This window comes from Nansenia antarctica (genome assembly GCF_963989245.1).
Source record: "Nansenia antarctica genome assembly, chromosome: 9".
NCBI lineage: Eukaryota > Metazoa > Chordata > Actinopteri > Argentiniformes > Microstomatidae > Nansenia > Nansenia antarctica.
Window position 1 is genome coordinate 20,391,081 of NC_137679.1, and position 23,276 is coordinate 20,414,356.

At 45.0% G+C, this 23,276-nt stretch overlaps 1 protein-coding gene across 3 annotated transcripts in view; it reads left to right on the plus strand.

Moving 5' to 3' along the window:
* Window positions 1-11,354: 11,354 nt before the first annotated feature.
* Window positions 11,355-23,276, plus strand: part of rasgrf1 (Ras protein specific guanine nucleotide releasing factor 1) — a gene marked incomplete at both ends in the record, with an annotated part of 24,575 nt that continues 12,653 nt past the window's right edge. For all 3 annotated transcript variants that reach the window (XM_080538968.1, XM_080538969.1, XM_080538970.1), the window contains 8 exons: window positions 11,355-11,630; window positions 18,722-18,828; window positions 20,110-20,257; window positions 21,118-21,210; window positions 21,334-21,587; window positions 21,934-22,013; window positions 22,214-22,407; window positions 22,912-23,021. In XM_080538968.1, coding sequence (XP_080395094.1) covers window positions 11,355-11,630; window positions 18,722-18,828; window positions 20,110-20,257; window positions 21,118-21,210; window positions 21,334-21,587; window positions 21,934-22,013; window positions 22,214-22,407; window positions 22,912-23,021 — 1,262 coding nt within the window. The remainder of the gene's footprint in view (window positions 11,631-18,721; window positions 18,829-20,109; window positions 20,258-21,117; window positions 21,211-21,333; window positions 21,588-21,933; window positions 22,014-22,213; window positions 22,408-22,911; window positions 23,022-23,276) is intronic.

Sequence of the window (23,276 nt, forward strand, 5' to 3'; positions counted from 1 at the left end):
GACCAGTGCAGCTAATTACACAAATCTCTTTCTGCCTATTCCTCATTCTCTATTTCTGATACATTTACATTTACATTTTTGGCATTTAGCAGACGCCTTATTCCAAAGACAATCCGACTTACAATCGATACATTTGACTAGTAAATCATAAATTCACCAGTCGTATCAGGAAGAGTAATCTATGTCAGGCCAGGGGCCATTGGCAGTCATTGTGATAGAAGAAGAAAGAAATAAAAAATAAATGTTTACACTGGAGAAACAATACAGGGGGGGGAGTAGGAATCCTAGGAGACACAGTATCGTCAGCATAGCTGTGGTAGTTAACGCTATGCCTCTTGATAACAGAACTGAGGGGTAGCATGTATAGGCTAAAAAGCAACGGTCCTAAAATGGACCCCTGGGGAACTCCACAGGTTGTGCTATAATTTTTTGACTTATGGTCACCAAGGGCTACAAAGTAGTCTCGGTCAGCCAGGTAAGTCCTGAACCAGTTTAAGACCGGACCTGAGAGGCCAACCCAGTTTTCAAGTCTCTCAATAAGTATGGAATGGTCTACCGTATCAAAGGCTGCACTTAAGTCTTAAGAGTACAAGAATCGAGAGTTTTTCCGAGTCTGCATTTATCCTAAGGTCATTAGTTACCTTAAGCAAAGCGGTTTCTGTGCTGTGGTATGATCGGAAACCTGACTGAAGTGGGTCATACCTATTATTTAAGACTAAGAATTCATGAAGCTGTTTATACGCTGCCTTTACTAACATTTTGCTTAGAAAAGTGAGATTGGATATTGGTCTACAGTTTTTTGGATCAGAAGGATCTAGGTTACTTTTCTTCAGGGTGGGTCTAACCAGGGCAGTTTTAAGCGCCGCTGGAAATATCCCTTTAAGTAGGGAGTGATTTACAATGCCTAGTATGTCATCAGACACAGATTCAAAAATGTCCTTAAAAAAGGTGGTAGGAATAGGGTCAAGAGGACACGTAGACGGTTTAAGCTGTGACACAATTTTACCTAATGTTTCAGTACTAATCATGGTGAACATGCTCATAGTCATGTTCTGTGGTGGCGGATCTATAGTGTTACACAAACCTAGTCTTTCCTGAGTAATACACATTCTAATATTTGTTATCTTATCCCTGAAGTGGGCTGCAAATTCCTCGCATTTGGTGACAGAGGCTGCGCCGTCTAGTGTTCTAGGAGCAGGGTTTACAAGGCAATCAATTGTCGAGAACAAGACCCTGGGGTTATTCTTGTTTGTAGATATTATATTTGAGAAGTGATTTTTCCTAGCATTTCGCATTGCCAAGTTAAAGGCAGATAGATGTTCTTTAAAAATATTCTGATCAATCTGTAATTTGCTCTTTCTCCATCTGCGCTCAGCTTTCCTACATGTTCTCTTTAGGAGATTTATTTCACTGTTACGCCATGGTGCTCTCCTCTTGGCTCCTACCTTTTTTAGTTTGGTAGGTGCCAGGCCATTTTAACTTTATTGTTAAAGGTAATTACTAAGTCGTTTTCATATAACGTGGGAGTTGTGTGATTACTGTTCATTAAAGCTTTGAAATTCTCAGCCACTGCAGGGGTAAGATAACGTTTTTTAACAACACGTTCAGCATTGCTTTCAGCTTTACGTGTTACAATGGAAAAGAAAATACAGAAATGGTCAGAGAGGGCCACGTCGCTAATACCTGATATTGAGACCCCAAGACCCTTTGTAATCACAAGATCAAGGGTATGGCCATGATTGTGAGTGGGTTCATTGACATGTTGGATAAAATCCATAGATTTCAAGAGGTCAATAAAATCCCTAGCCCTCAAGTCAGCCTCATTATCAACATGAAAATTAAAATCACCAGTGATAATAATCCTATCATAGTTGGGATGGATAATGGATAGGAACTCAGAGAAGTCAGGTAGGAAGGTAGGGGCTGGTTTCGGCGGCCTGTATACAGTTACCGTTAGAATAGGTGGTTGGCATGCCATAACTGTGGCATGATATTCAAAGGAGGAGAATATATCAAAGGATATGCTCTTGCAGTTTAGGTTATTTGAAGCTATGGTAGCTGTTCCTCCCCCCTTTTTTCCATTTCTGATTGATTGGAAAAAACTGTAGTTGGGGGGAGATGCCTCAATAAGGGCTGCTGCTCCATTTGTATCTAGCCAGGTTTCTGTGAGTAGCATACAGTCAAGTTTTCTATCACAAATGAGCTCATTTATGATAAATGTTTTTTTGTTCGATAGGACCTGATATTCAAAATTGCCATGGAGATGTCATTTTGACACTGGGACTGACTCGAGGGAATACTTAATGAAATGGGTAATAAGTTTCTCATATTTGCACCATGTATTACCTTATTTGTGGTGGTGGGAGTCCGATGGGAGACAATAGTCTGGATGGCATGTTTGGTGTTAGAGGAATGGATCGGACTCATCCCACATCAGTCTCGTCTGGACACCGGCCAGGTCCAGGGCTGGACAGCGAGGTCCATGGACATGGACAGCAGGCGGGCACCATACCTGTTTGGGTGAAACCTATCTCTCGCAAACAGCTCACTACGGTTAAAGAACGTGGTGAAATTGTCTATAAATGGGATTTGCATACGACAGCAGTATCCCTGTAGCCAAAGGTGAAGACTTCGAATTCTACTGTATTTGGTGTCGCCATACCTGGGACTCGGGAAGGGGCCCGAGATGATGCAGGTCTTACCTGTATCTTTGACGGTGGTGATGAGGGCTCGGAAGTCGTCCTTCAGCTCCTCCGACCTCTCCCGTCTGATGTCGTTGGCACCCACGTGGACGATGACGGAGGTGGCCTGGGGGTCTTCTTCCACCATCATCGGGACGACCGCGGCGACGTCCCTCACCTTGGCACCTGGGATGCAGAGGGTTCTGGCCTTCGGGACTGCAACATGGCGGACCATGGACGAGCCTATTACAAGCACAGAGGGGGGGGGGGGGGGGGGGGGAGAAGAGCGCGGGGGGGGGGGGGGCGGGAAGGAGACATGAAGTGTAGTTTCCTCGGCTGGCGGTGTGATGGACCTGTAGGGGACACAGGGTGGGAGAGGGGGAGAGAGAGAGGGAGGGGGGGGTGGTGGTGCAGGCCCTGGCTCTCTTCGGCTTCGGTGTGGACTGGTGGCTCTGCAGCGCCTCGTAGCTGTTCCGCAGCAGGAGGGCCTCAGGGGGGTTGGTGCCAGGGGAGTTGATGGTACGACTCCTCTTCCTGACGGTGGTCCAAGTCCCTGGTGATGTAGGGACAGAGTGAGTTTCATCTATGATGGGGCTTACAGGTGGAGGTGGAGGCTTTGATGTTGATGTTGTGGTCTGTGTGCTTTCTATGTCTGTAATTATTGTTTCACGTAATGTGTCAAAAAATGAACCAAGAAACGACTCCCCTTGTCTGATCTGGTGTAGAGTCGAGATTCGTCCCTTCATCTCCTCAACCTGGTGGCTAAGCTCCAGGCAGCGCTGGCAGGCCATGAAAGAGAAAAGTGGTGTTATTTGCAGAGAGAGAGAAAAACAATTTGATTATGGAAAAATAATATGATTATGGTGAGCTAGGAGTATTACAGAGATATGTGATATAAGAATATATAAGGTTGTTAGTAGTTCGGGGAGGTATCCGATAGAAAAAAGCCAGTTTAAAAAGTGTAAAGGTGGCTAGCTGGTTTAGCCGCGGTAGCTAGCTAATAACGCTGGTAATCCCGACTCAGCCTCCCGGCGTCGAATTCGGAGAAACCAGGTCCCGATGTTATATAGGATAGGAAAGCTATTAATTTACAAAAAATGCTTTCTCAATAGAGCTCTGTATAGATAGCAATTTTTAAGATTCTAGCGCTGTCGAACTACAACAGCAAACAAACACTCGTCATGATATGGATATATATAAGGATATGGACATGTGTGACAGGGGAATGAATGAATGAATGAATGAATGAATGGTCTTTATTGTCATTGATATAGTACAGGTACCAAACAACGAAATTTGGGAGGGGGGGCTCCCCTGGTGCTAGGAAAAAAAATACTAAAAACAAGAAGGGAAAAGAGCTGGTTTACATAAATAAAGGCTATGTACACTATCCACTATACTATACTATACAAATAAAACACTGTGCTGTACTCTATGCTATGCTATACCTATTCTAACATTTCCTATCTCTGAACCTTATGTACCCGAGGGTTGTCATATTGCACATAGTGTTATTGCACATTCATTTAAAGTGTCGCAGTTTGCAGGTTTGAAATGTTCACAGTTGTGTTTCAGTATTGCACTTGATTACAATCTAGTAGCTGCCATCAAATTGTCTAGATTGTCCAGGGCCTAGAACCTAGGTCTTTGCTGTGTTCAGGGCCTGAATGGCCCTGGGGTAGAAGCTGGGCTTCAGTCTATTTGTCCTTGCGAACATGGTCCTGAACCGCCTGTCCGAGGGCATCCGAACAAAGTGTTCGTTCCCAGGGTGGGATGGGTCTCTGGAGATCTTGGAGGCCTTCCTGAGGCAGCGTGTGTTGTACAGCTCTTCCAGAGAGGGGAGGGGGGCGCCGGTGATCTTCTGGGCCGATCTCACGACTCTCTGTAGCGCATTCCTCTCTGCGGCTGTGCAGCTGGAGAACCACACGCAGATGCAGTAGGTGAGGATGCTCTCCATTGTGCAGCGGTAGAAGGTCACAAGCAGCTCCTGTCTGATGTGGTTTTTCCTGAGGACTCTCAGGAAGTAGAGCCGCTGTTGTGCCTTCTTGATGATGGCTGCTGTGTTGGTCTTCCAGGACAGGTCATCCTGTATGTGCACCCCCAGGAATCTGAGGGTTGAGACTCTCTCCACGCTCCCTCCATCGACGAGCAGGGGCTGGACCTCAGACTTTTTCCTCCTGAAGTCTACGATGATTTCCTGGGTCTTTGACTGGTTCAGCAGGTTGTTAACCTTGCACAGCTTGCCCAGCTGCTCCACCTCATCCCTGTACGCCGCCTCGTCCCCCCCCGAGTTCAGCAGGTTGTTAACCTTGCACAGCTTGCCCAGCTGCTCCACCTCATCCCTGTACGCCGCCTCGTCCCCCCCCGAGATGCAGAAACCACGGTGGTGTCGTCTGCAAACTTTACGATGGAGTTGCTGGGGTGGACGGGGGTGAAGTCGTAGGTGTAGAGGTTGTAGAGGATGGGGCTTAACACGCAGCCCTGGGGGGACCCAGTGCTGAGTCTGAGGGCTGTGGAGGTGTGGGAGCCCACCCGCACCCTCTGGGGGCGGTCAGACAGGAAGTCCTTGATCCATGCACAGATAGAGTGTGATAGTCCCAGGTCTAGTAGCTTGGTCACTAGCCTGTCTGTAAGGATGGTGTTGAAGGCAGAGCTGAAGTCCACAAAGAGCAGTCTCGCGTAGCTGTTCCCCCTCTCCAGGTGGGATAGAGTGGAGTGGAGAGTCGTCGCGATGGCGTCCTCTGTGGACCTGTGGGCTCTGTAGGCGAACTGGTATGGATCCAGGTTGGGCGGGAGGCGTGTGACTATGTGGGCCCGGACTAGTTTCTCGAAGCACTTCATGATGATTGGTGTGAGTGCCACCGGGCGGTAGTCGTTTAGGCAGCTCACCGTGCTTTTCTTCGGGACTGGGATGATAGTTGAGGCTTTCAGGCAGAGTGGGATGGTGGCCTGGGACAGGGACTGGTTGAAGATGTTGGTGAAAACCCCGGCCAGCTGGTCGGCGCAGTCCCTCAGCACCCGTCCCAGGATGCCATCCGGCCCTGAGGCTTTTCTGGGGTCCACCGCCTTCAGCACGCGTCTCACTTCATGCTCTGTGAGGGTGAGGCTGCTGAGAGCTGGAGAGAGGGGTGTTTGTGTTGTGGTTACCTCAGTTCGCCCCTCGTTGAACCGGGCGTAGAAGGAGTTCAGCTTTTCCGCCAGCAGGGGGTCGTCCTCCGCGGCTGTGAGCCTGATGGCTCTGAAGTTTGTCATGTGCTGAACCCCCTGCCACACCCGCCTGGAGTCGTTGCTCAGGAAGCATTCCTCAATCTTCTCTCTGTGGTCTGCCTTGGCCTCCCGGATGCCACGCTTTAGGTTAGCCCTGGTGGTGCTGTACAGCAGTGTGTCCTTCGCTGAGAAGGCGTTGTCCCTCTCCTTGAGCAGTTTTTGGACCTTCCCAGTCATCCATGGCTTCATGTTGGGGTAGACCCGGACACGTTTGTCCACGGTGGCTGAGTTGGTGCAGTTCACTATGTGGTTCAGAACCGACGACGTGAACTGTTCCAGGTCCTCATGCTCATATTCCTGCCATGAGGTGTCATTCAGGCAGATCTGCAGTGGAGCGGACCCTGCTGGCCAGGTTCTGACAGTCTTAGTGGTGATGGGAGCACTTTTCCTCATGGGAGTGTAGGCTGGGATCAAGAGGATTGACACGTGGTCAGACATGCCTAGATGAGCTAGCGGTCTAGCCTTGTAAGCAAGCTTGATGTTGGTGTATACCTTGTCCAGTGTTTTTTCTCCTCTTGTTGCACATTTAACATGCTGGGTAGTACTACCTTCAGGTCAGCATGATTAAAGTCCCCGGCGATTATATGTACTGCCTGTGGGTCTGCGCTCTGTCCACTACTGATGACGTCATGTAGCCGCGCCAATGCTAAGCTACCATCCGCGCTAGGCGCGATGTAAACAGATGTTATGTACACCGCGTTGAATTCCCTCGGGAGGTATGTGGGTCGGCATTTAACAGTCAAGTATTCCAGGTCTGGGGAGCAGACTTACAGTTTTCGTGTTTAAGCACCAGCTGTCCTTCGTAGATATAATGAGGCCGCCTCCGCGCGTCTTCTCACTAAGCAGCGTCCGGTCCGCTCTGTGTAAAGTGCCTTCTAGCGCCATCGCCGAGTCGAGGATGGAGTCGTTGAGCCAGGTCTCTGTGAGAATAATCACACAGCTGACCCCACGGTGTTATTGGAAGCAACCTGCAGTCTCAGTTCGTCCATCTTGTTAGCCAGAGATCTGACGTTGGAGAGGAATATACTTGGCAAAGCTGGCTTGTCCGGGCTTCTCTTCAGCCTAGCTAGCAGGCCTCCTCTGCGGCCTCGGCGTTGCTTGCGATCTCGACGCCGTCGCTTGCGTCTCAGAGTTGGGATTGTGAACCATTGTTCTCCCGGTAAGCGAGAAATGTCGTGTGGAATGTTTTGTTGTTTCAAGAATTCCGCTGTTACAGTCCTCTCGTTTTGCGCACCAACGTCTAGTAAGTCTAGTCTGCTGTAGGTACTATTTACACAACAGTTCCCTATAAGTACTAAAATAAAAATGTACATACAAATGTACTTAAAAACACTAAGAAGCACCAGCGTCGGAGCCCCTCCGAGCCTCGCGTGCGAGCGCGCCGCCATCTTGAATTTAAGCATAATTAAAGGACAGTATGTGACAGTATGTGACCACTTGAGGCGAGATCAGGAGTCCTGTGCCTCCCCCTCGACCAGAGGGTCTAGGGGAATGAGAAAAAAGAGAAGGCATCAGAGAGGGACGCTGGTGTAGCTGTATTTTCAGGTGATATCCAGGTCTCTGTGAGAGCGAGGAAGCCTCAGCTTTCCGGGCCACTGACTGGCAGTTCCAAAGACCTCCTGCGGAAATGAAGTCATGGTCAGTTGAAGAAGGTGTTGCGAGGGGGGATGTAGCGTCTATGTGTCTTCCTGAGTGACAGAAGAACAGGAATAGAGAGAAAGCACATTGTGATATTAGTCAGTAGAGGGAACAGGGTTAATGAACAGAAGTTGGAGTTGCTTAGTGCACTCAAAGTATAAAAATATGACAAGAGAACAATCAAAAAGGAAGAGAAGAAAAGATACTTAGTATTCTTAGTGTAGTAAACGACCGGGCAGGTGTACTCACTTATTCACAATGTAGTGAGTACTTTAAGGCCTCAGAAGCCAGTGGTTTCAGTAGAAAGTACTTAGCAGGCCAACGGTTTAAAAACAACACAGCTATCACACTATCCACTATCGGTAACCCAAGATTAAAACTAGATTCAATGACTTACTCAGGCTGGAAAGAGGTGAGTTCAAAAATGGAAATGAATATGTATACAGATTTATCTGACGAAAATCATGCTTTAATTATCTAATTTGTATCTTTGCTTACTCAGTTTCAATTAGATAGCCAGTGCGTGCCTCTCCAGCCCCCCTGAGTATGTGTATGAAACAGACAATCAGCATGAGGAGGGCCATGATAAAATCCAGCAAGCTGTTTCTAAAAAAGGAAGGAGCAATTAGTAAATGTCGTTTGAGTGGAGTAAGGCGAATTAGAAGCCTGGTGGATCATGTAATTAGGAGGAGACCATTCTCATTCACAGTACTAGAGCACAGAGACACTGCTGGTACAGCAACAGTACACTAGGACTCAGAGAGGCTGTTCACACTTGGTCTTAACATGTGTTATGTGTGTAATAGCCACTAATGAATCATGCATTCATTAAGTGTTGCAAAACATGAATTCATACCAGAAAACATTTCAATTTATTTAGACGTTGCATGAATATGTACATTATGAAAGCAGTATTGAAGCCAGGTTATAAACAGCTTTGATGAGAACAGGCATGGATAGCTACGTAGCTGATCATTTGCAAATTTTATCGACCGTCGAAAGTGTACAGGGCAGAGTTATATGGTTGTACTTTGGTAGTACACGTGTCATCTCCCCCCTCTGTAGGATGTGTGCATGTGGGGGTAGACAGTGTGTGAGTGTGGGGGGAGGGTGGTCTCCTGCAGAGTTACCCAGCCATTCTTATGCCTCAGAGCAGCAGTGCAGTCGGCCCGATTGGAGCTCCACCATCAGTTGCCTTAGCTACCGGAGGAATGCTGATTCAGATTGCCTCAAACATACATTGGCTGTTTCTTTGCTCTATGGATCTGATAAAGGGAACAGCAGAGGCTCTTTTGCATACGGTTGCACACGTTGAGGACACCCAGCTCAAAGCCCAATGATCGACACTGTAGGACGAAGCCAGAGTCCACACGCTGAGGACAACAGCGCTGTTGTCAGGCGGTTTCACCTGGGCTTGAGCTTGGCACTGAGAGAGCAGAGCAACAATACACCCAGTGTTATCAGCCTCTTACATGTACGTCTATGCAAATTTATTAAAAAACGGGGCTGTATAAAGATCGGATGCTGATTGGTGCCTCCAGCTCACATCGAATCAATTTATGACAAAAAAAGACATCTGCTCTCATTTCACAAAATCTAAATACATTGTAGGGTTTATAAAACCACGAGGTGAATTTGATTTTTGTTTGATATAAACCTGAGAAGAAAGAAAAAATAGTCGAAAACAGGCCGTAAATGAATGATCATTTTGTGGAATGGGAAATTCCATGGCCAATTTATCTATCTGTTAATGGGATGGATTTTTTCTTAATGTCCTCCTTTTTGAGCAATGAAAACAGGCTGAAATACATCTAGTGTGCAATGAGCTTTCCATCCCAAATCCAACACCTGTCTGAAATGGAGAGGGTAAAACGATTCACTGTGTGTTTTTCTACAGCCCCTATCATTCTATGGCAGTATGATTTTATACTGGGTGTATAATACATAACCTTGTTCGAATCTATTAATTAAAAGAAAATTAAAATGATCTTTGATGTCTTGTAGAGTGTGGAGATGAATTTGTTGCCCTGGGACTAGTCAGCACTATGTAACGATGCAAGACAGCAGAGCTACCAACGGACACTGACAAGAGACACGGGTTGAGAGAGAGAGAGAGAGAGAGAGAGAGAGAGAGAGAGAGAGACAGACAGACAGACAGACAGAGGGAGAGGGACAAAGAGACAGAGAGAGACACAGAGACAGAGAGAGACAGAGAGTGACAGAGAGACAGAGAGAGACAGAAACAGACAAGAGAAAAAAACAAAGGAGGATGAAGCTGGGATATTTATAACAGAAGACAGCAGTCATTGGGCTGAAGAAGCTGTCTTCTCCATCCTAGTACATGTGGGCCAGGCTGGTTGATGGGAGCCATGTTAGGGAATGATGGATGAGTGTCCATTAGCATAAGCTTGATACAGACTCTGAGGGAGGCCGTAGTCTTAGTGCACAAGATAGGATCCCAGCTAAGGCCCCCAGCTCTTTGCATCATGTGTGAAGTGAGGAGAATGGATTTCCTTTTATTCTGCTAGGATAAGCGCTTTGATCTGCAACAAATGAAGTGTCAGATTATTGCCTACTACACTCACATCCCTCATAGTAGCAGTATTCACAACATAAAAGTTCCTAGCTGTTGTTCCATTTCAGGCTCTTCCAATGAGGAGAGGAGCATTCCATCTCCAACCATCTGCTTTCTGTCACTGGGCCCTAATTTACTACAGCCAAATCTTTGTTACAATGCAATAGCACTGTCAGCAACAAAACACTATACATTTATATTGCAAGTAGGTACTAACATTCCTTAGGTCCACTTCGATTAACTAAGCATAGACTAAACCATTCAGAATATGTCCAATCGGCACCACAGTTTTGATTACATTTCTATGTATTGGCAGCAAGGCAAACTCTATTGGTGTGTCATGAATAGGTTAATGCAATATGTTCTTTATTTCAGGTGTGTTTTCAAGACTGCCAGCTAAGGCTCAGTGGTGTTTTGCTCTGATAGAATAGGAATGTCTAAACAAAGACAAAGACATGACCCATCGGTGTATTTGTCCAATGTAGCCACCTCATGGTTTAGTATTACTAATACGTGTTTAGAGAGACTATTGTGGAACAGACACTACAGGCCTCTACTCATTTGATGGGTTTAGCTTATTTAAATGTATTTGAATATACAAATAAACCCAATGTAGCATTCAAGGAAGTGCCGGTTCACAGTAATAACACATTCTTAAAGGTACGGTAGAGCCAGCGCTTAATCCGTTATACCTGTGGACATGTCTCACTTGCGTTAAAAGAACACCTCATTTAATACCATGTCCGCACTTTGAGTTGTTTGGATTTCTCTGTCCAAGGTTCTGAAATGTGCTTTCCCAAGGACACGTCACGTGACTCCACTGCCTAGCTCAGCACGGAGCTCGCCGCTTTCTGGAGATTTCACGTGGGAATACGGCAAACCACCTCACACACACTTCCCTTTGCCAGTGTCCGATTTAATTGACAGACAGACGGACGGACTATACCCTTCTCTCTTTTTATCCCGAAATTTGGATTTTCAAGCCGCAACAATTGCTCTCATCAAATGTAGGATGATAGACTTGCATTATTCGGTTTGTTTCCCTCTTTTCCACTTCATGCCAACACGGTGAATGCAGCGGGCAGAGCGGGCCACCGGTAGTCCGCAATCACAGTCCACCGTGTCTGTATGAGAATCGGGTTCAAGAGGATGTAAGGATCAAGTAGCTTGTCAACCAAAGTATCCTTGTCAAAATGCAGAAAGGAATACGACTTAATGATGGACATGTTACCTACCTGGGTCTTTTGGCAAAGAAGGATGGTACGAGGCGAGGCAGCTTGAGCAAAAAGAGCTCAGACAACACAAAATGGCACACTAAGTGGTTCGCCTTATTACAAAATATGCTGTTTTATTTTGAGAGCGAGTCCAGCTCTCGACCCGCGGGATTGTACCTGTTGGAAGGGTGCGTGTGTGACAGGGCAGCTTCACCCAAACCCTCACTGTCCTCAAAGGAGTGTTTAGAGAAGCAGGTATGGAATGACACGTCCAGTACACTCTCACAAGTTTAGAACACACTTGCTTCATTTGTCTTTATTTCTAAAGTTACTGTATTTCGAGGGCTTGGCGCGCAAAAGGCCATTTTACAAATTTGGCAGGAGAGCCAAAACAAAACATTTATTCTGAGCCGATTGTATTGTGATGAGTCTTTGTTTATTCGCTATATTTCAATGCAATTAAAGGTCTCAGTTAGCTCCTTTCACCACATATCATCAAGAGCCTTCTATTGATATATAGAAATCATTTTGGCTCGAAATGTCACTTAGGCCCTTTGCGTACCAAGCCCTCGATTTGTCAGTTGCAAAAAAAGAAAAGAAAAAAAATGAGTGATGCACCAGAGACAAGACCAACGTGTCAGATCAGATGTCCCCCATATTGAGGTCGCAAGAAGCGCAGAATGTTTTCAGATTTCAGATAGCTCAGTGTGTAATGTTATGTAATATGTGCATCGGAGTACCGATTCTATTTCCAACACCTAATTGAATACAACAAGCTGTGGCACGATTTTGCTGCATTGTGCTAGAGCCGTATTGTTTACTTTGCCCTATATGAGACAAATAATAACATATTAGTGTACTCTCATTGCCAATTATTATGAAATCCCTTCGATTTTTAAAGATCTGTCACTTAATGCTTACAATAAATTGCCTTCACATGTATGCCTATGTTAATTTGTGTTCTATGCAGGCCTATTGCCAATTGACACTATATCTTAGTTGAGTCAAGTTTTGGGAGACAGATTGTTTAACCCAAGAAAACCAAAGAAACCAGTTATTGTATCCCAGAGTCGCCATCTTGTGGGAAGTTGACGTAACATCACTATTTGACGTATGATTTAACTTTCCCGCTGATATTAATAGCATCCTACCTTGGCAACTGCATCTGCAGCAAATAGTGTTTCATAATAAGTCACCAAGCTATTTTTAAATATTATTTGATCATAGTCTAAAAAGTTTTATCTGTGTTTTTTCATATTATGCTATCAAATAAATGGTGGTTTATTAGAATACATGAGACCAGTAATCAGGATCATCTGAAAGAAATGGAAAACCTAATCCCTTGTTTTGGTTACCAACTGACTGCATGAGCTTGGGCCAGTTAGATGTTATCAAAATATACAAAATGAAAGAATGACAATATAAGGCATATTGATCTATCACAGTAACATGTTGGCCTGTACAATCTGTAATTGTACCTTATTATTTGGTGTACAATATTATCCTCTACTTGAACTCTGAGTGGTAATGCTATTCTTGTGACAGTTGTATGAGCATGTTTTTACACAACAGGCAACGTTCGCAATTGGTTTTAGGCCTTATTGAGTTTCAATTGAGTTTAGCAGTTTTTAATCGTTACAAAAGTGTAATACAGACTTTTTCTTATACCTTGTTTATAACAAACACAACTCAACTCCTCAGAGGCTGTAGCGAAGCTAAAGGGGTAGCCTACTCAAAACTTGTCTGTCAGTAAGTAAGGCCTAATGTCGTAAACCTTTAAGAGTACTTCAAATGAGCAGGGAAACTAGTACCATGTACTATTTAAGAGATTAAACAGTGATGTTGTCCTGGTGATCTCTGTCAACCAAACATGAATGTTTGATGAAGTAGAAGATGAGTTGATCTGTTGTGAGTCTTTGGGTTTTACAATATGGAATGTGGGATAATTGGATTAAGGCTCTGTCTGCTAGTCCTCATGCTGTACTGTTGTCTGTTAGTCCCCATGCTGTACTGTTGTCTGTCTGTCCTCATGCTGTACTGTTGTCTGTTAGTCCTCATGCTGTACTGTTGTCTGTTAGTCCCCATGCTGTACTGTTGTCTGTTAGTCCCCATGCTGTACTGTTGTCTGTTAGTCTCCATGCTGTACTGTTGTCTGTTAGTCCCCATGCTGTACTGTTGTCTGTTAGTCTCCATGCTGTACTGTTGTCTGTTAGTCCCCATGCTGTACTGTTGTCTGTTAGTCCCCATGCTGTACTGTTGTCTGTTAGTCCCCATGCTGTACTGTTGTCTGTCTGTCCTCATGCTGTACTGTTGTCTGTCAGTCCCCATGCTGTACTGTTGTCTGTTAGTCCCCATGCTGTACTGTTGTCTGTCTGTCCTCATGCTGTACTGTTGTCTGTCAGTCCTCATGCTGTACTGTTGTCTGTTAGTCCCCATGCTGTACTGTTGTCTGTTAGTCCCCATGCTGTACTGTTGTCTGTTAGTCTTCATGCTGTACTGTTGTCTGCTAGTCCTCATGCTGTACTGTTGTCTGTTAGTCCCCATGCTGTACTGTTGTCTGTTAGTCCCCATGCTGTACTGTTGTCTGTTAGTCCCCATGCTGTACTGTTGTCTGTTAGTCCCCATGCTGTACTGTTGTCTGTTAGTCCTCATGCTGTACTGTTGTCTGTTAGTCCCCATGCTGTACTGTTGTCTGTTAGTCCCCATGCTGTACTGTTGTCTGTTAGTCCCCATGCTGTACTGTTGTCTGCTAGTCCTCATGCTGTACTGTTGTCTGTTAGTCCCCATGCTGTACTGTTGTCTGCTAGTCCTCATGCTGTACTGTTGTCTGCTAGTCCCCATGCTGTAGTGTTGTCTGTTAGTCTTCATGCTGTACTGTTGTTGTCTGTTAGTCCCCATGCTGTACTGTTGTCTGTTAGTCCTGTACTGTTGTCTGCTAGTCCCCATGCTGTACTGTTGTCTGTTAGTCCTCATGCTGTACTGTTGTCTGTCTGTCCTCATGCTGTACTGTTGTCTGTTAGTCCTCATGCTGTACTGTTGTCTGTTAGTCCCCATGCTGTACTGTTGTCTGTTAGTCCCCATGCTGTACTGTTGTCTGTTAGTCCTCATGCTGTACTGTTGTCTGTTAGTCCTCATGCTGTACTGTTGTCTGTTAGTCCTCATGCTGTACTGTTGTCTGTTAGTCCTCTGTACTGTTGTCTGTTAGTCCCCATGCTGTACTGTTGTCTGTTAGTCCCCATGCTGTACTGTTGTCTGTTAGTCCCCATGCTGTACTGTTGTCTGTTAGTCCCCATGCTGTACTGTTGTCTGTTAGTCCCCATGCTGTACTGTTGTCTGTCTGTCCCCATGCTGTACTGTTGTCTGTCTGTCCTCATGCTGTACTGTTGTCTGTTAGTCCTCATGCTGTACTGTTGTCTGTTAGTCCCCATGCTGTACTGTTGTCTGCTAGTCCCCATGCTGTACTGTTGTCTGCTAGTCCTCATGCTGTACTGTTGTCTGTCTGTCCCCATGCTGTACTGTTGTCTGTTAGTCCCCATGCTGTACTGTTGTCTGTTAGTCCCCATGCTGTACTGTTGTCTGTTAGTCCCCATGCTGTACTGTTGTCTGTTAGTCCCCATGCTGTACTGTTGTCTGTTAGTCCCCATGCTGTACTGTTGTCTGTTAGTCCCCATGCTGTACTGTTGTCTGTTAGTCCCCATGCTGTACTGTTGTCTGTTAGTCCCCATGCTGTACTGTTGTCTGTTAGTCCCCATGCTGTACTGCTGTCTGCTAGTCCTCATGCTGTACTGTTGTCTGTTAGTCCCCATGCTGTACTGTTGTCTGCTAGTCCCCATGCTGTACTGTTGTCTGCTAGTCCTCATGCTGTACTGTTGTCTGTCTGTCCCCATGCTGTACTGTTGTCTGCTAGTCCTCATGCTGTACTGTTGTCTGTTAGTCCCCATGCTGTACTGTTGTCTGTTAGTCCCCATGCTGTACTGTTGTCTGTTAGTCCCCATGCTGTACTGTTGTCTGTTAGTCCCCATGCTGTACTGTTGTCTGTTAGTCCCCATGCTGTACTGTTGTCTGTTAGTCCCCATGCTGTACTGTTGTCTGTTAGTCCCCATGCTGTACTGTTGTCTGCTAGTCCTCATGCTGTACTGTTTGTTGTCTGTTAGTCCCCATGCTGTACTGTTGTCTGTTAGTCCCCATGCTGTACTGTTGTCTGTTAGTCCCCATGCTGTACTGTTGTCTGTTAGTCCCCATGCTGTACTGTTGTCTGTTAGTCCTCATGCTATACTGCTGCCTGCTAGTCCTCATGCGTACCTTGCTGTTGTCTGCAGCCCATATTCTTCACTGTATAGGGCTACAGTCCAAAATGAGTCCAGGCTCTTCCTGTGTACAGCTGTCCCTGTGCTGACGAAGCAGTATGGAGCATAGTGGACCATGTTTTGCTTTTCTAGTTTCCCAGAATTAGGGTATATTAAAACTCTGGGATTACAACAGACTTTGACAGGAATGTCCTGTTTAATGATTGTTGATACAGTCAATAAAAGAAAACACCTAAACCAGCTTATAGTTGTATCACATGCTTGAGCCTCTGTAAGAGAGGACTGCAGTCTTTTACAGTCCAAGATCGGTGGCAGGTCCGTAAGGTGGGAGAAAGATAAGGGATGGCACACAGACTATGAACAGCCTAAATCTGGTCTGACAACCTTATCATTACGAGTGGCAGAGATCAGAGGCATGATATGTTTCTCCCTTTGCTGACAAGTCAAGTCAAGTCAACGTTTATTTTCTTAAATGCACAGTAAACTGGTTATAGACCGAACAATGAAATGCTTATTTTTTCAAACTTCCTCTCAAGTGTCCTTACGATTTGCAATATTACATGAAATTGTAACATACAGTGTGGGAAACAAGTATCCACCTTCCACTTTATTGCACATAGTTTTCTTTATCGATTGGAATGTAAAAAAATGTTTAGCTGTGTAGTTTCATTGAGTTAATACCAATGGTTGGTCTAAATTCATGTGAATAGCTGCAAGGGAAGAATTAAAAATGTTGAATTAAAACATTATTTCCCCCACTGTATATTGAAACAGTGCTGCGACATCACTTCTACTGATATACATCTTGTTGACCTTGACAGCTTTATGGTATTGCCACAGTAATCAAGTGCTCAGTGGACGCCAACGAGTGCTGGAATTCCAGATGAGCATTGAGGGTCAGAGGGTAGACTACCTTACAAATAAGACTAGCATGTCTTCCATCAATATCAGGACTTTGAACTAATAAATTGTCATTACACTATTGGATTGGGTTTAAGGATTATCCTTAAATGTATGTATTTTAAGAAGGATAACATATTTGAGCTCATGGTTCCTATGGCAACCTCTATTTGCATCTAAAAGAGTGATGTGGAAGGAGGCAGTGTGACTGTGGAGAATATAGTGTCGCGCCTCCCTATTAATGCACAAGATATCTGTGCTAAATTTGTTCCTTGCAGTACCTCGGAGGGGTCAGAGCCCATTTATAGAAAAACACAGTCATCCGTCTTTGGGGAACAGTAGCCTTTTAGAGGATTCAGCAGCGAGCATTGGCTGACGTATTGCTGTTCTGTTTTTTTTCACCCCACTTTGAGGTAGCTGAATGGCTGTATGACATAGTACTCAAGGCCATGTAGAATAATGGAAACTGCTCCGGAACAAACAGAAAAAGACTGTGTCTGTACTGTATATTGCCGCTTTGTTGCCCTATTCCATTTCTGATACATTCATTTGAATTTTTGGGTGGGATAATAATGTGCTCTCTGTGTAGTCATTCATTACAACATCAACCAATATGTCATCAGATCATCAGGATTGTAGCATTTAGTGTATGTGTGTATGTGTGTGTGTGTCTGTGTGTGTGTGTGTGTGTGTGTGTGTGTGTGTGTGTGTGTGTGTGTGTGTGTAACATAAGACATAAGCGAGTCCATTTAACATGTCTGAGAGTGCATGACTCAGCTGTACACATAAAGCATGAAGCAAGCAGTGTGTTAAACATCCCCTAATACAAGCCACTCTTAAAAAGAGCATGAAGGAAAACTACAACATCAAGCATGCATCCCTGACAGAAATAGATTTTCTTTGATGGGAGGCTGAATACCTAATGAATGTGAAGATCGAGAAGTATTCAGCCATGAATCCCAATGAGATGCAGGTTGATAGGTGCCTGTTGGACATCTGCAGGCCAAAGATTAGGGTGTGCTTTTCACTCAGCATGGCTGCCAGAGTACACAAGGCCAGTAACACTTGTGACCTTGAGCGTGATTCAGGTGTGTGAGAGATGGGATGATAGGCTGTTCTTTTGGCAGTTACTGCTCTCTTTCCAGCCAGGCCAATGTGGTGCTGTGATGTGACACGACAGTAGGCTACATTGTTCTTTTTTTAAGAGAAGTCACCAGAAAAAAAATGTAGTCTGTGCTCTTCTTTTAAAAGTATTAGCCTACAATCATTTAGTGGGGATTTTGGGCCATTTCATATTTGTAGAAATGTTTCAAAATTGTACTTGTAGGATATATGTTTTTTTTTGTTTTGTTACTATGTTAGGATGTACCCTATATGCAGGGGGGATGGTTGAATACAGCACCTTTAACAATCATGGTGATCTGGTACACAGAAATAGTTGGGGTAGGGAATTCAGCGTAGACAAGGCCTGCTTATCTAAAATGGAGTGAGACAAGAAGCGCAAAGAGCCTATCCATTCGCACAGAGAGGAGTTGCTAGGTAACAGGTAGCGCACAGTTATGTAATTGGCCATGCCTCCAGCTTACATGTCTTATGGCTTTTCCTCATGGGAACCAGAGCCATCCCAGTCAGGGGAAGCTTCCTTCAGCATGCCTCATCGATTGAGCTGGTGGGTGGGGAAGATGTGGGTTCCCCATCCCCTCTGTGGTTTTCACTTAACCACTGTCTTCACTGAACAGAGGAGACACAAGCTTTAAGATGGTTCATGGGTACTACAACATAATGGTTCTGCACACGCATTTCAAAATCATATTCATATTTTTGGGGGGTGATATTGTTTGAAATGTAGTACATCATAGAATGTTTGTTCACATACTGTACTGACCTTTCTATTGTGTTGCCCTCTGTGGTCATACTGTATGTTCTCTCATGTAGATCAATATGGATTGAGAAAATACTGTACGACATTTTATAGAACCCTATAACGCCACACGTATCATACGTGATACATATTTTGGGCTTGTGATGAACGATGAACATGTGATGAACGATGTTCTTGCTATCAAAGTGCTTCTCTACTCTTGTGAGTAACATAGAATCACATAGAATCACATGCTTTGCCTCTCCTGTGTGTTTCAGTATTATTTCACCGTCAATTTCACCCATGAGAACCAGAAAGCCCTGGAGCTGCGCACAGAGGATGTGAAAGACTGCGATGAATGGGTGGCTGCAATAACACACGCCAGGTAACAGGCCTCTTGTCATGTGTCTGCCCCGGAACTCAGTGCATCAAAACACAGTGTCTATCAATACTGTATGGCTCGGCATGACACCTTATTATTGTTTTATGGAGCAATTGTAGAGAGCATGCCTGCACAGAGGATAACACCATACTGTTATGAGTAGCTAAGGTGGTTGGACCCAGGTGCAGTGGAGAAAACATAGGAGACGGGATGCAGGTGTAGAATTCAAAATAAAAGGTATTCTTTATTTGAGTAAGCGAATATAACTTAACCGAACAATAAACAACAAAACAAAAGAGGAGAAGGCTAGTCTCCAAAACTCCTTCAATAGCACAAGGCAAGGCAATGAACTCAGCAACAAGGCAATGAACTCAGCAACAGTCTCTCAGTACTTAACTTCCATACAGGCGAGGAACAACAAGGCTATGAAGACGCACACAACTCACATGACATATAGCGAACAACTGACACAGAGGGAAGACACAGGGAAACATAAATAGACAAAGACTAAGCATTCACACCTGGTAACAATCACAGTCATTAGGACAGACAGAAATACATATATACATACACTAAAGGGGACGCCAAAGGGTCGCTCAACCAATAGAGCGAACCCCCAATCCTTACACATACCAGCTCTAAGGAACAGTGCCCAACTGCTGTGCTGAAACAATGTCCTAACTACATTTGGATGTCCATGTTGTTCGAGTTCATAGACAAACCCCCAAATCAAGTTTTTGATTTGATGGAATGAAGCAGGGTGTTCATAATCAGAGTCATTGTTAAATAAGCATCCAAGTTGTAATGCTTGGGGAGATTATTATGTGTGTTGGGTTTTGTTGGGCACAACCGTAAGCCTGAACTTTTTGTGGTTTATCTCCCGAAATGCCTTGAAGCAAATCGAAATCTGTGTATATAAACAAAGAGGCATGTCTCTTGGTTTCCTTGTTTCAGATAAGCAGTGCTACCCTTTGATTTCAGTGCACAAGGGATATCAATATTCACAGCATTCTGTTAGAGGCTGTACATACATGCACACTTGGGAGTCTCTGCGTACAGTATAGACACGTGTTGGTATGTGTGTGTGTGCATTCCTATGTGAACACTGTTTTAGAGGGTTTGTATGGGCCTCTGACAGTTACTGTGTGTGTGTGTGTGTGTGTGTGTGTATGTATGTGTGTGTGTGTGTGTGTGTGTGTGTGTGTGTGTGTGTGTGTGTGTGTGTGCGTGTGTGTGTGTGTGTGTGTGTGTGTGTGTGTGTGTGTCTGTGTTTACTTTCCACAGTTTCAGGAATCTGGCCAATGAGCATGAGACGCTCATGCAGAAGTATCTCCATCTACTCCAGATCGTGGAGACAGAGAAAATGGTTGCTAAGCAACTTCGACAACAGATAGAGGATGGGGAAATAGAGGTTGAACGCCTTAAATCAGAGGTAATATTCATGGTGAATTCAATATTCTTTTGCCTCCATGGTCACTGGTTTTACTAGATCTAGGGCAACTGCAAAACTGTGGTTGATTTAAATCATGTTTCTCACGAACACCATTCAAGATTTCTAGGATTTTGTCATCCCAGAAGTGAACTGAACTGAAATGGATCAGGATCACGCTTGTTATTTCTTTGTGTCTATGTTATTTGATATTGAGAGAGAGTGTGTGATTGGATGGGGAGAAATGGGAGCACCACTCTGTCACAAAGAGATGTGCGCAGGCCCACCGGGCTTCACTTTGCATCTCCCCTCATAAACAATCCCTCCAATAGAGCTATGCTCCCCGCTGTATTCTTCAGATCAAATAGTCATTTTACTTTAATGTGCAAATGTGGGGCTTGAAATGAAATGGTGCGCTGAATATGCATGAACAGGGGCTTTATAATACATGTTGCACCCCCACAACCCACAACCCACCGCCCCCCACTCCCACCCCCTCCAAAACATAATAATAAACTCTTTCAGTCTATACACAAAGTAAATGGGGACACTTACCTTCAGACAGTTCTAGGCAGCTCCCAGCTCTTTTGTGCAGCATATTCATCTCTTTCCAATGCACAGGACGGTGTCGCACAGTGTGAGTTTATAACCACGGTAAATATGCACTGATATAGAAATATCAGCCAAGTGAACAGTGGTAGCATTGCCACCACCACATGCCAGTGCTGGCAGCTTCGAAAGGCTCCAGGCCCATTTGACTCAGTCACTTTGTTGATACTGTATGCTGGGAAGTGAGGAGGAAGCTTGGAGAGGAAGATGTGAGTGATGATGACTGGTCCATCCTGTCGTCATGTCTCTGGCAGATTTCCGGGCTGCTCAAAGACAACGAGAAGATCCAGTCCAAACCCACGGTGCCGCCCAGGGACGACGACTCTGAAATCCAGAAAATAAAAAAAGTAAAATAAAAAAAGAACATTAAATTTGTATCTCTGTGTTTTGAACGAGTCAATGAATCTCATGACATTGTCAAAATAACAACAACAACAACAACACCAACTCAGTCACCCATGATCCTCCAGGTGCAGAGCTTCCTGCGTGGATGGATCTGCAGGAGGAAGTGGAAGACCATCATCCAGGACTACATCCGCTCGCCCCACGCTGAGAGCATGAGGAAGAGGAACCAGGTGGTGTTCAGCATGCTGGACTCTGAGGCCGAGTACGTCCAGCAGCTCCACATCCTGGTCAACAACTTCCTCAGGCCACTCCGCATGGCGGCCAGCTCAAAGAAACCCCCCATCACCCACGACGACGTCAGCAGCATATTCCTCAACAGGTGTGCCACTGTAGACCACCCCATGCTCTCCACTCCACACGTTTCCCATGTAGAGAGAGTGAACAGGAACTTAATGCGTAGCTGTATACATACAGTAACAATAGTGGTCAGTTATGAAAAACATTGTTGAACCTACAATTGAAATGGTGTATGTGGGCATTTGACATATTAGCACAGCAAAGCCTCACTCTATGTTCTCAACACACTTGCACACACAGTAACAGTAAATGATTGTTCACTGGCACACGTGTGTTTGCAGCACTGGCACAAGTGATGTTGGAGAATTTTCAACATTTTCATGACCACTATGATTTTCTCTGTGTTTTTTTGTGTGTTTGTTTTGCAGTGAAACCATCATGTTTCTGCATCAGATTTTCTATCAGGGGTTGAAAGCAAGAATAGCAAGCTGGCCAACATTAGTTTTGGGTAAGCTCCTTCTTTGAGGAGTCACTTATCTGGATGGATGAATATGATAATGCTATTTCTCAACTGTCCTCACTCTGGTGTATTTGATTTGCCTAACTGGTCCTTCGCTGAGGAGTCATTTCTTTTGTTGGGAAATACAATTACGCTTCACAGAGTGATCTCTCTTTTATGATAAGTTCCCTGCACCCTTTTCTCCACAGCTGACCTGTTTGACATCCTGCTGCCCATGTTAAACATCTACCAGGAGTTTGTGAGGAACCACCAGTACAGCCTGCAGATCCTGGCCCACTGCAAGCAGAACCGGGACTTTGACAAGCTGCTGAAGCAGTATGAGGCCAAGCCCGACTGTGAGGAGAGGACCCTGGAGACCTTCCTCACCTACCCCATGTTCCAGGTGGGCACACACACTCCTAGCCTAGTCCATCTCATCGTCAGGCTCTCAGACTGATGTATTTTAGCCCGAGCATCTCAGTACAGACAAAGGTTCCTTCTTCACTGATCACCAACAACACTGCAGCCATTTGTTTCACATGCTTTTGCTCCGAATATCCCTGTTGTGTTTTTCATAAACCACATAAAGCGGTTTGTTTGTGAAGCTCAGGGTTTCATAATGGCTCTTTTCTGGCAAGGCATGCAGTTTCAGTGCAGTCTACTCCACTGGGGTCTACTTTGAGCTCCACTGTGTTAGTAATACATTTTTGCTGATGACTGGAGATGTGTGTACAGCTCCCCACTGGTCTGCCTCAATGAGCGAGTGTGTGTTTGTGTGCATGCATGCGTGTGCGTGTGTGTGTGTGTATGCTCGCACATGGTCAGGTGTGTGTGTGTGTGTGTGTGTGCCAGTGTGTATGCATGAGTCAGTGACTCACCTGCCTCTATTCATTCCCTGTCACTCTAGATCCCCCGCTACATCCTTACCCTCCATGAGCTTCTGGCCCACACCCCTCATGAGCATGTGGAGAGGACCAGTCTGGATTACGCCAAGGGAAAGCTGGAGGAGCTGTCCAGGTACAGCAGCACCACAGGACACCTCATTTTATTGAACATAGTATGATACATAATTAAAAAAAAAAAAGGAAATACAGTGATACTTTTTCATATTTTGTATTGAGGAATAAACTCCTATTTCCTCAGAGAGAATATCACATTGACTGTGATTGCCTCTCATCTGTACTGCCCCGCAGAAGCTAACCCAGTCACTACACAAGCAGTGAAACTGAGAAAAATGGCTTTAAAGTTCTTTAAACTGACTTTGACTATCCA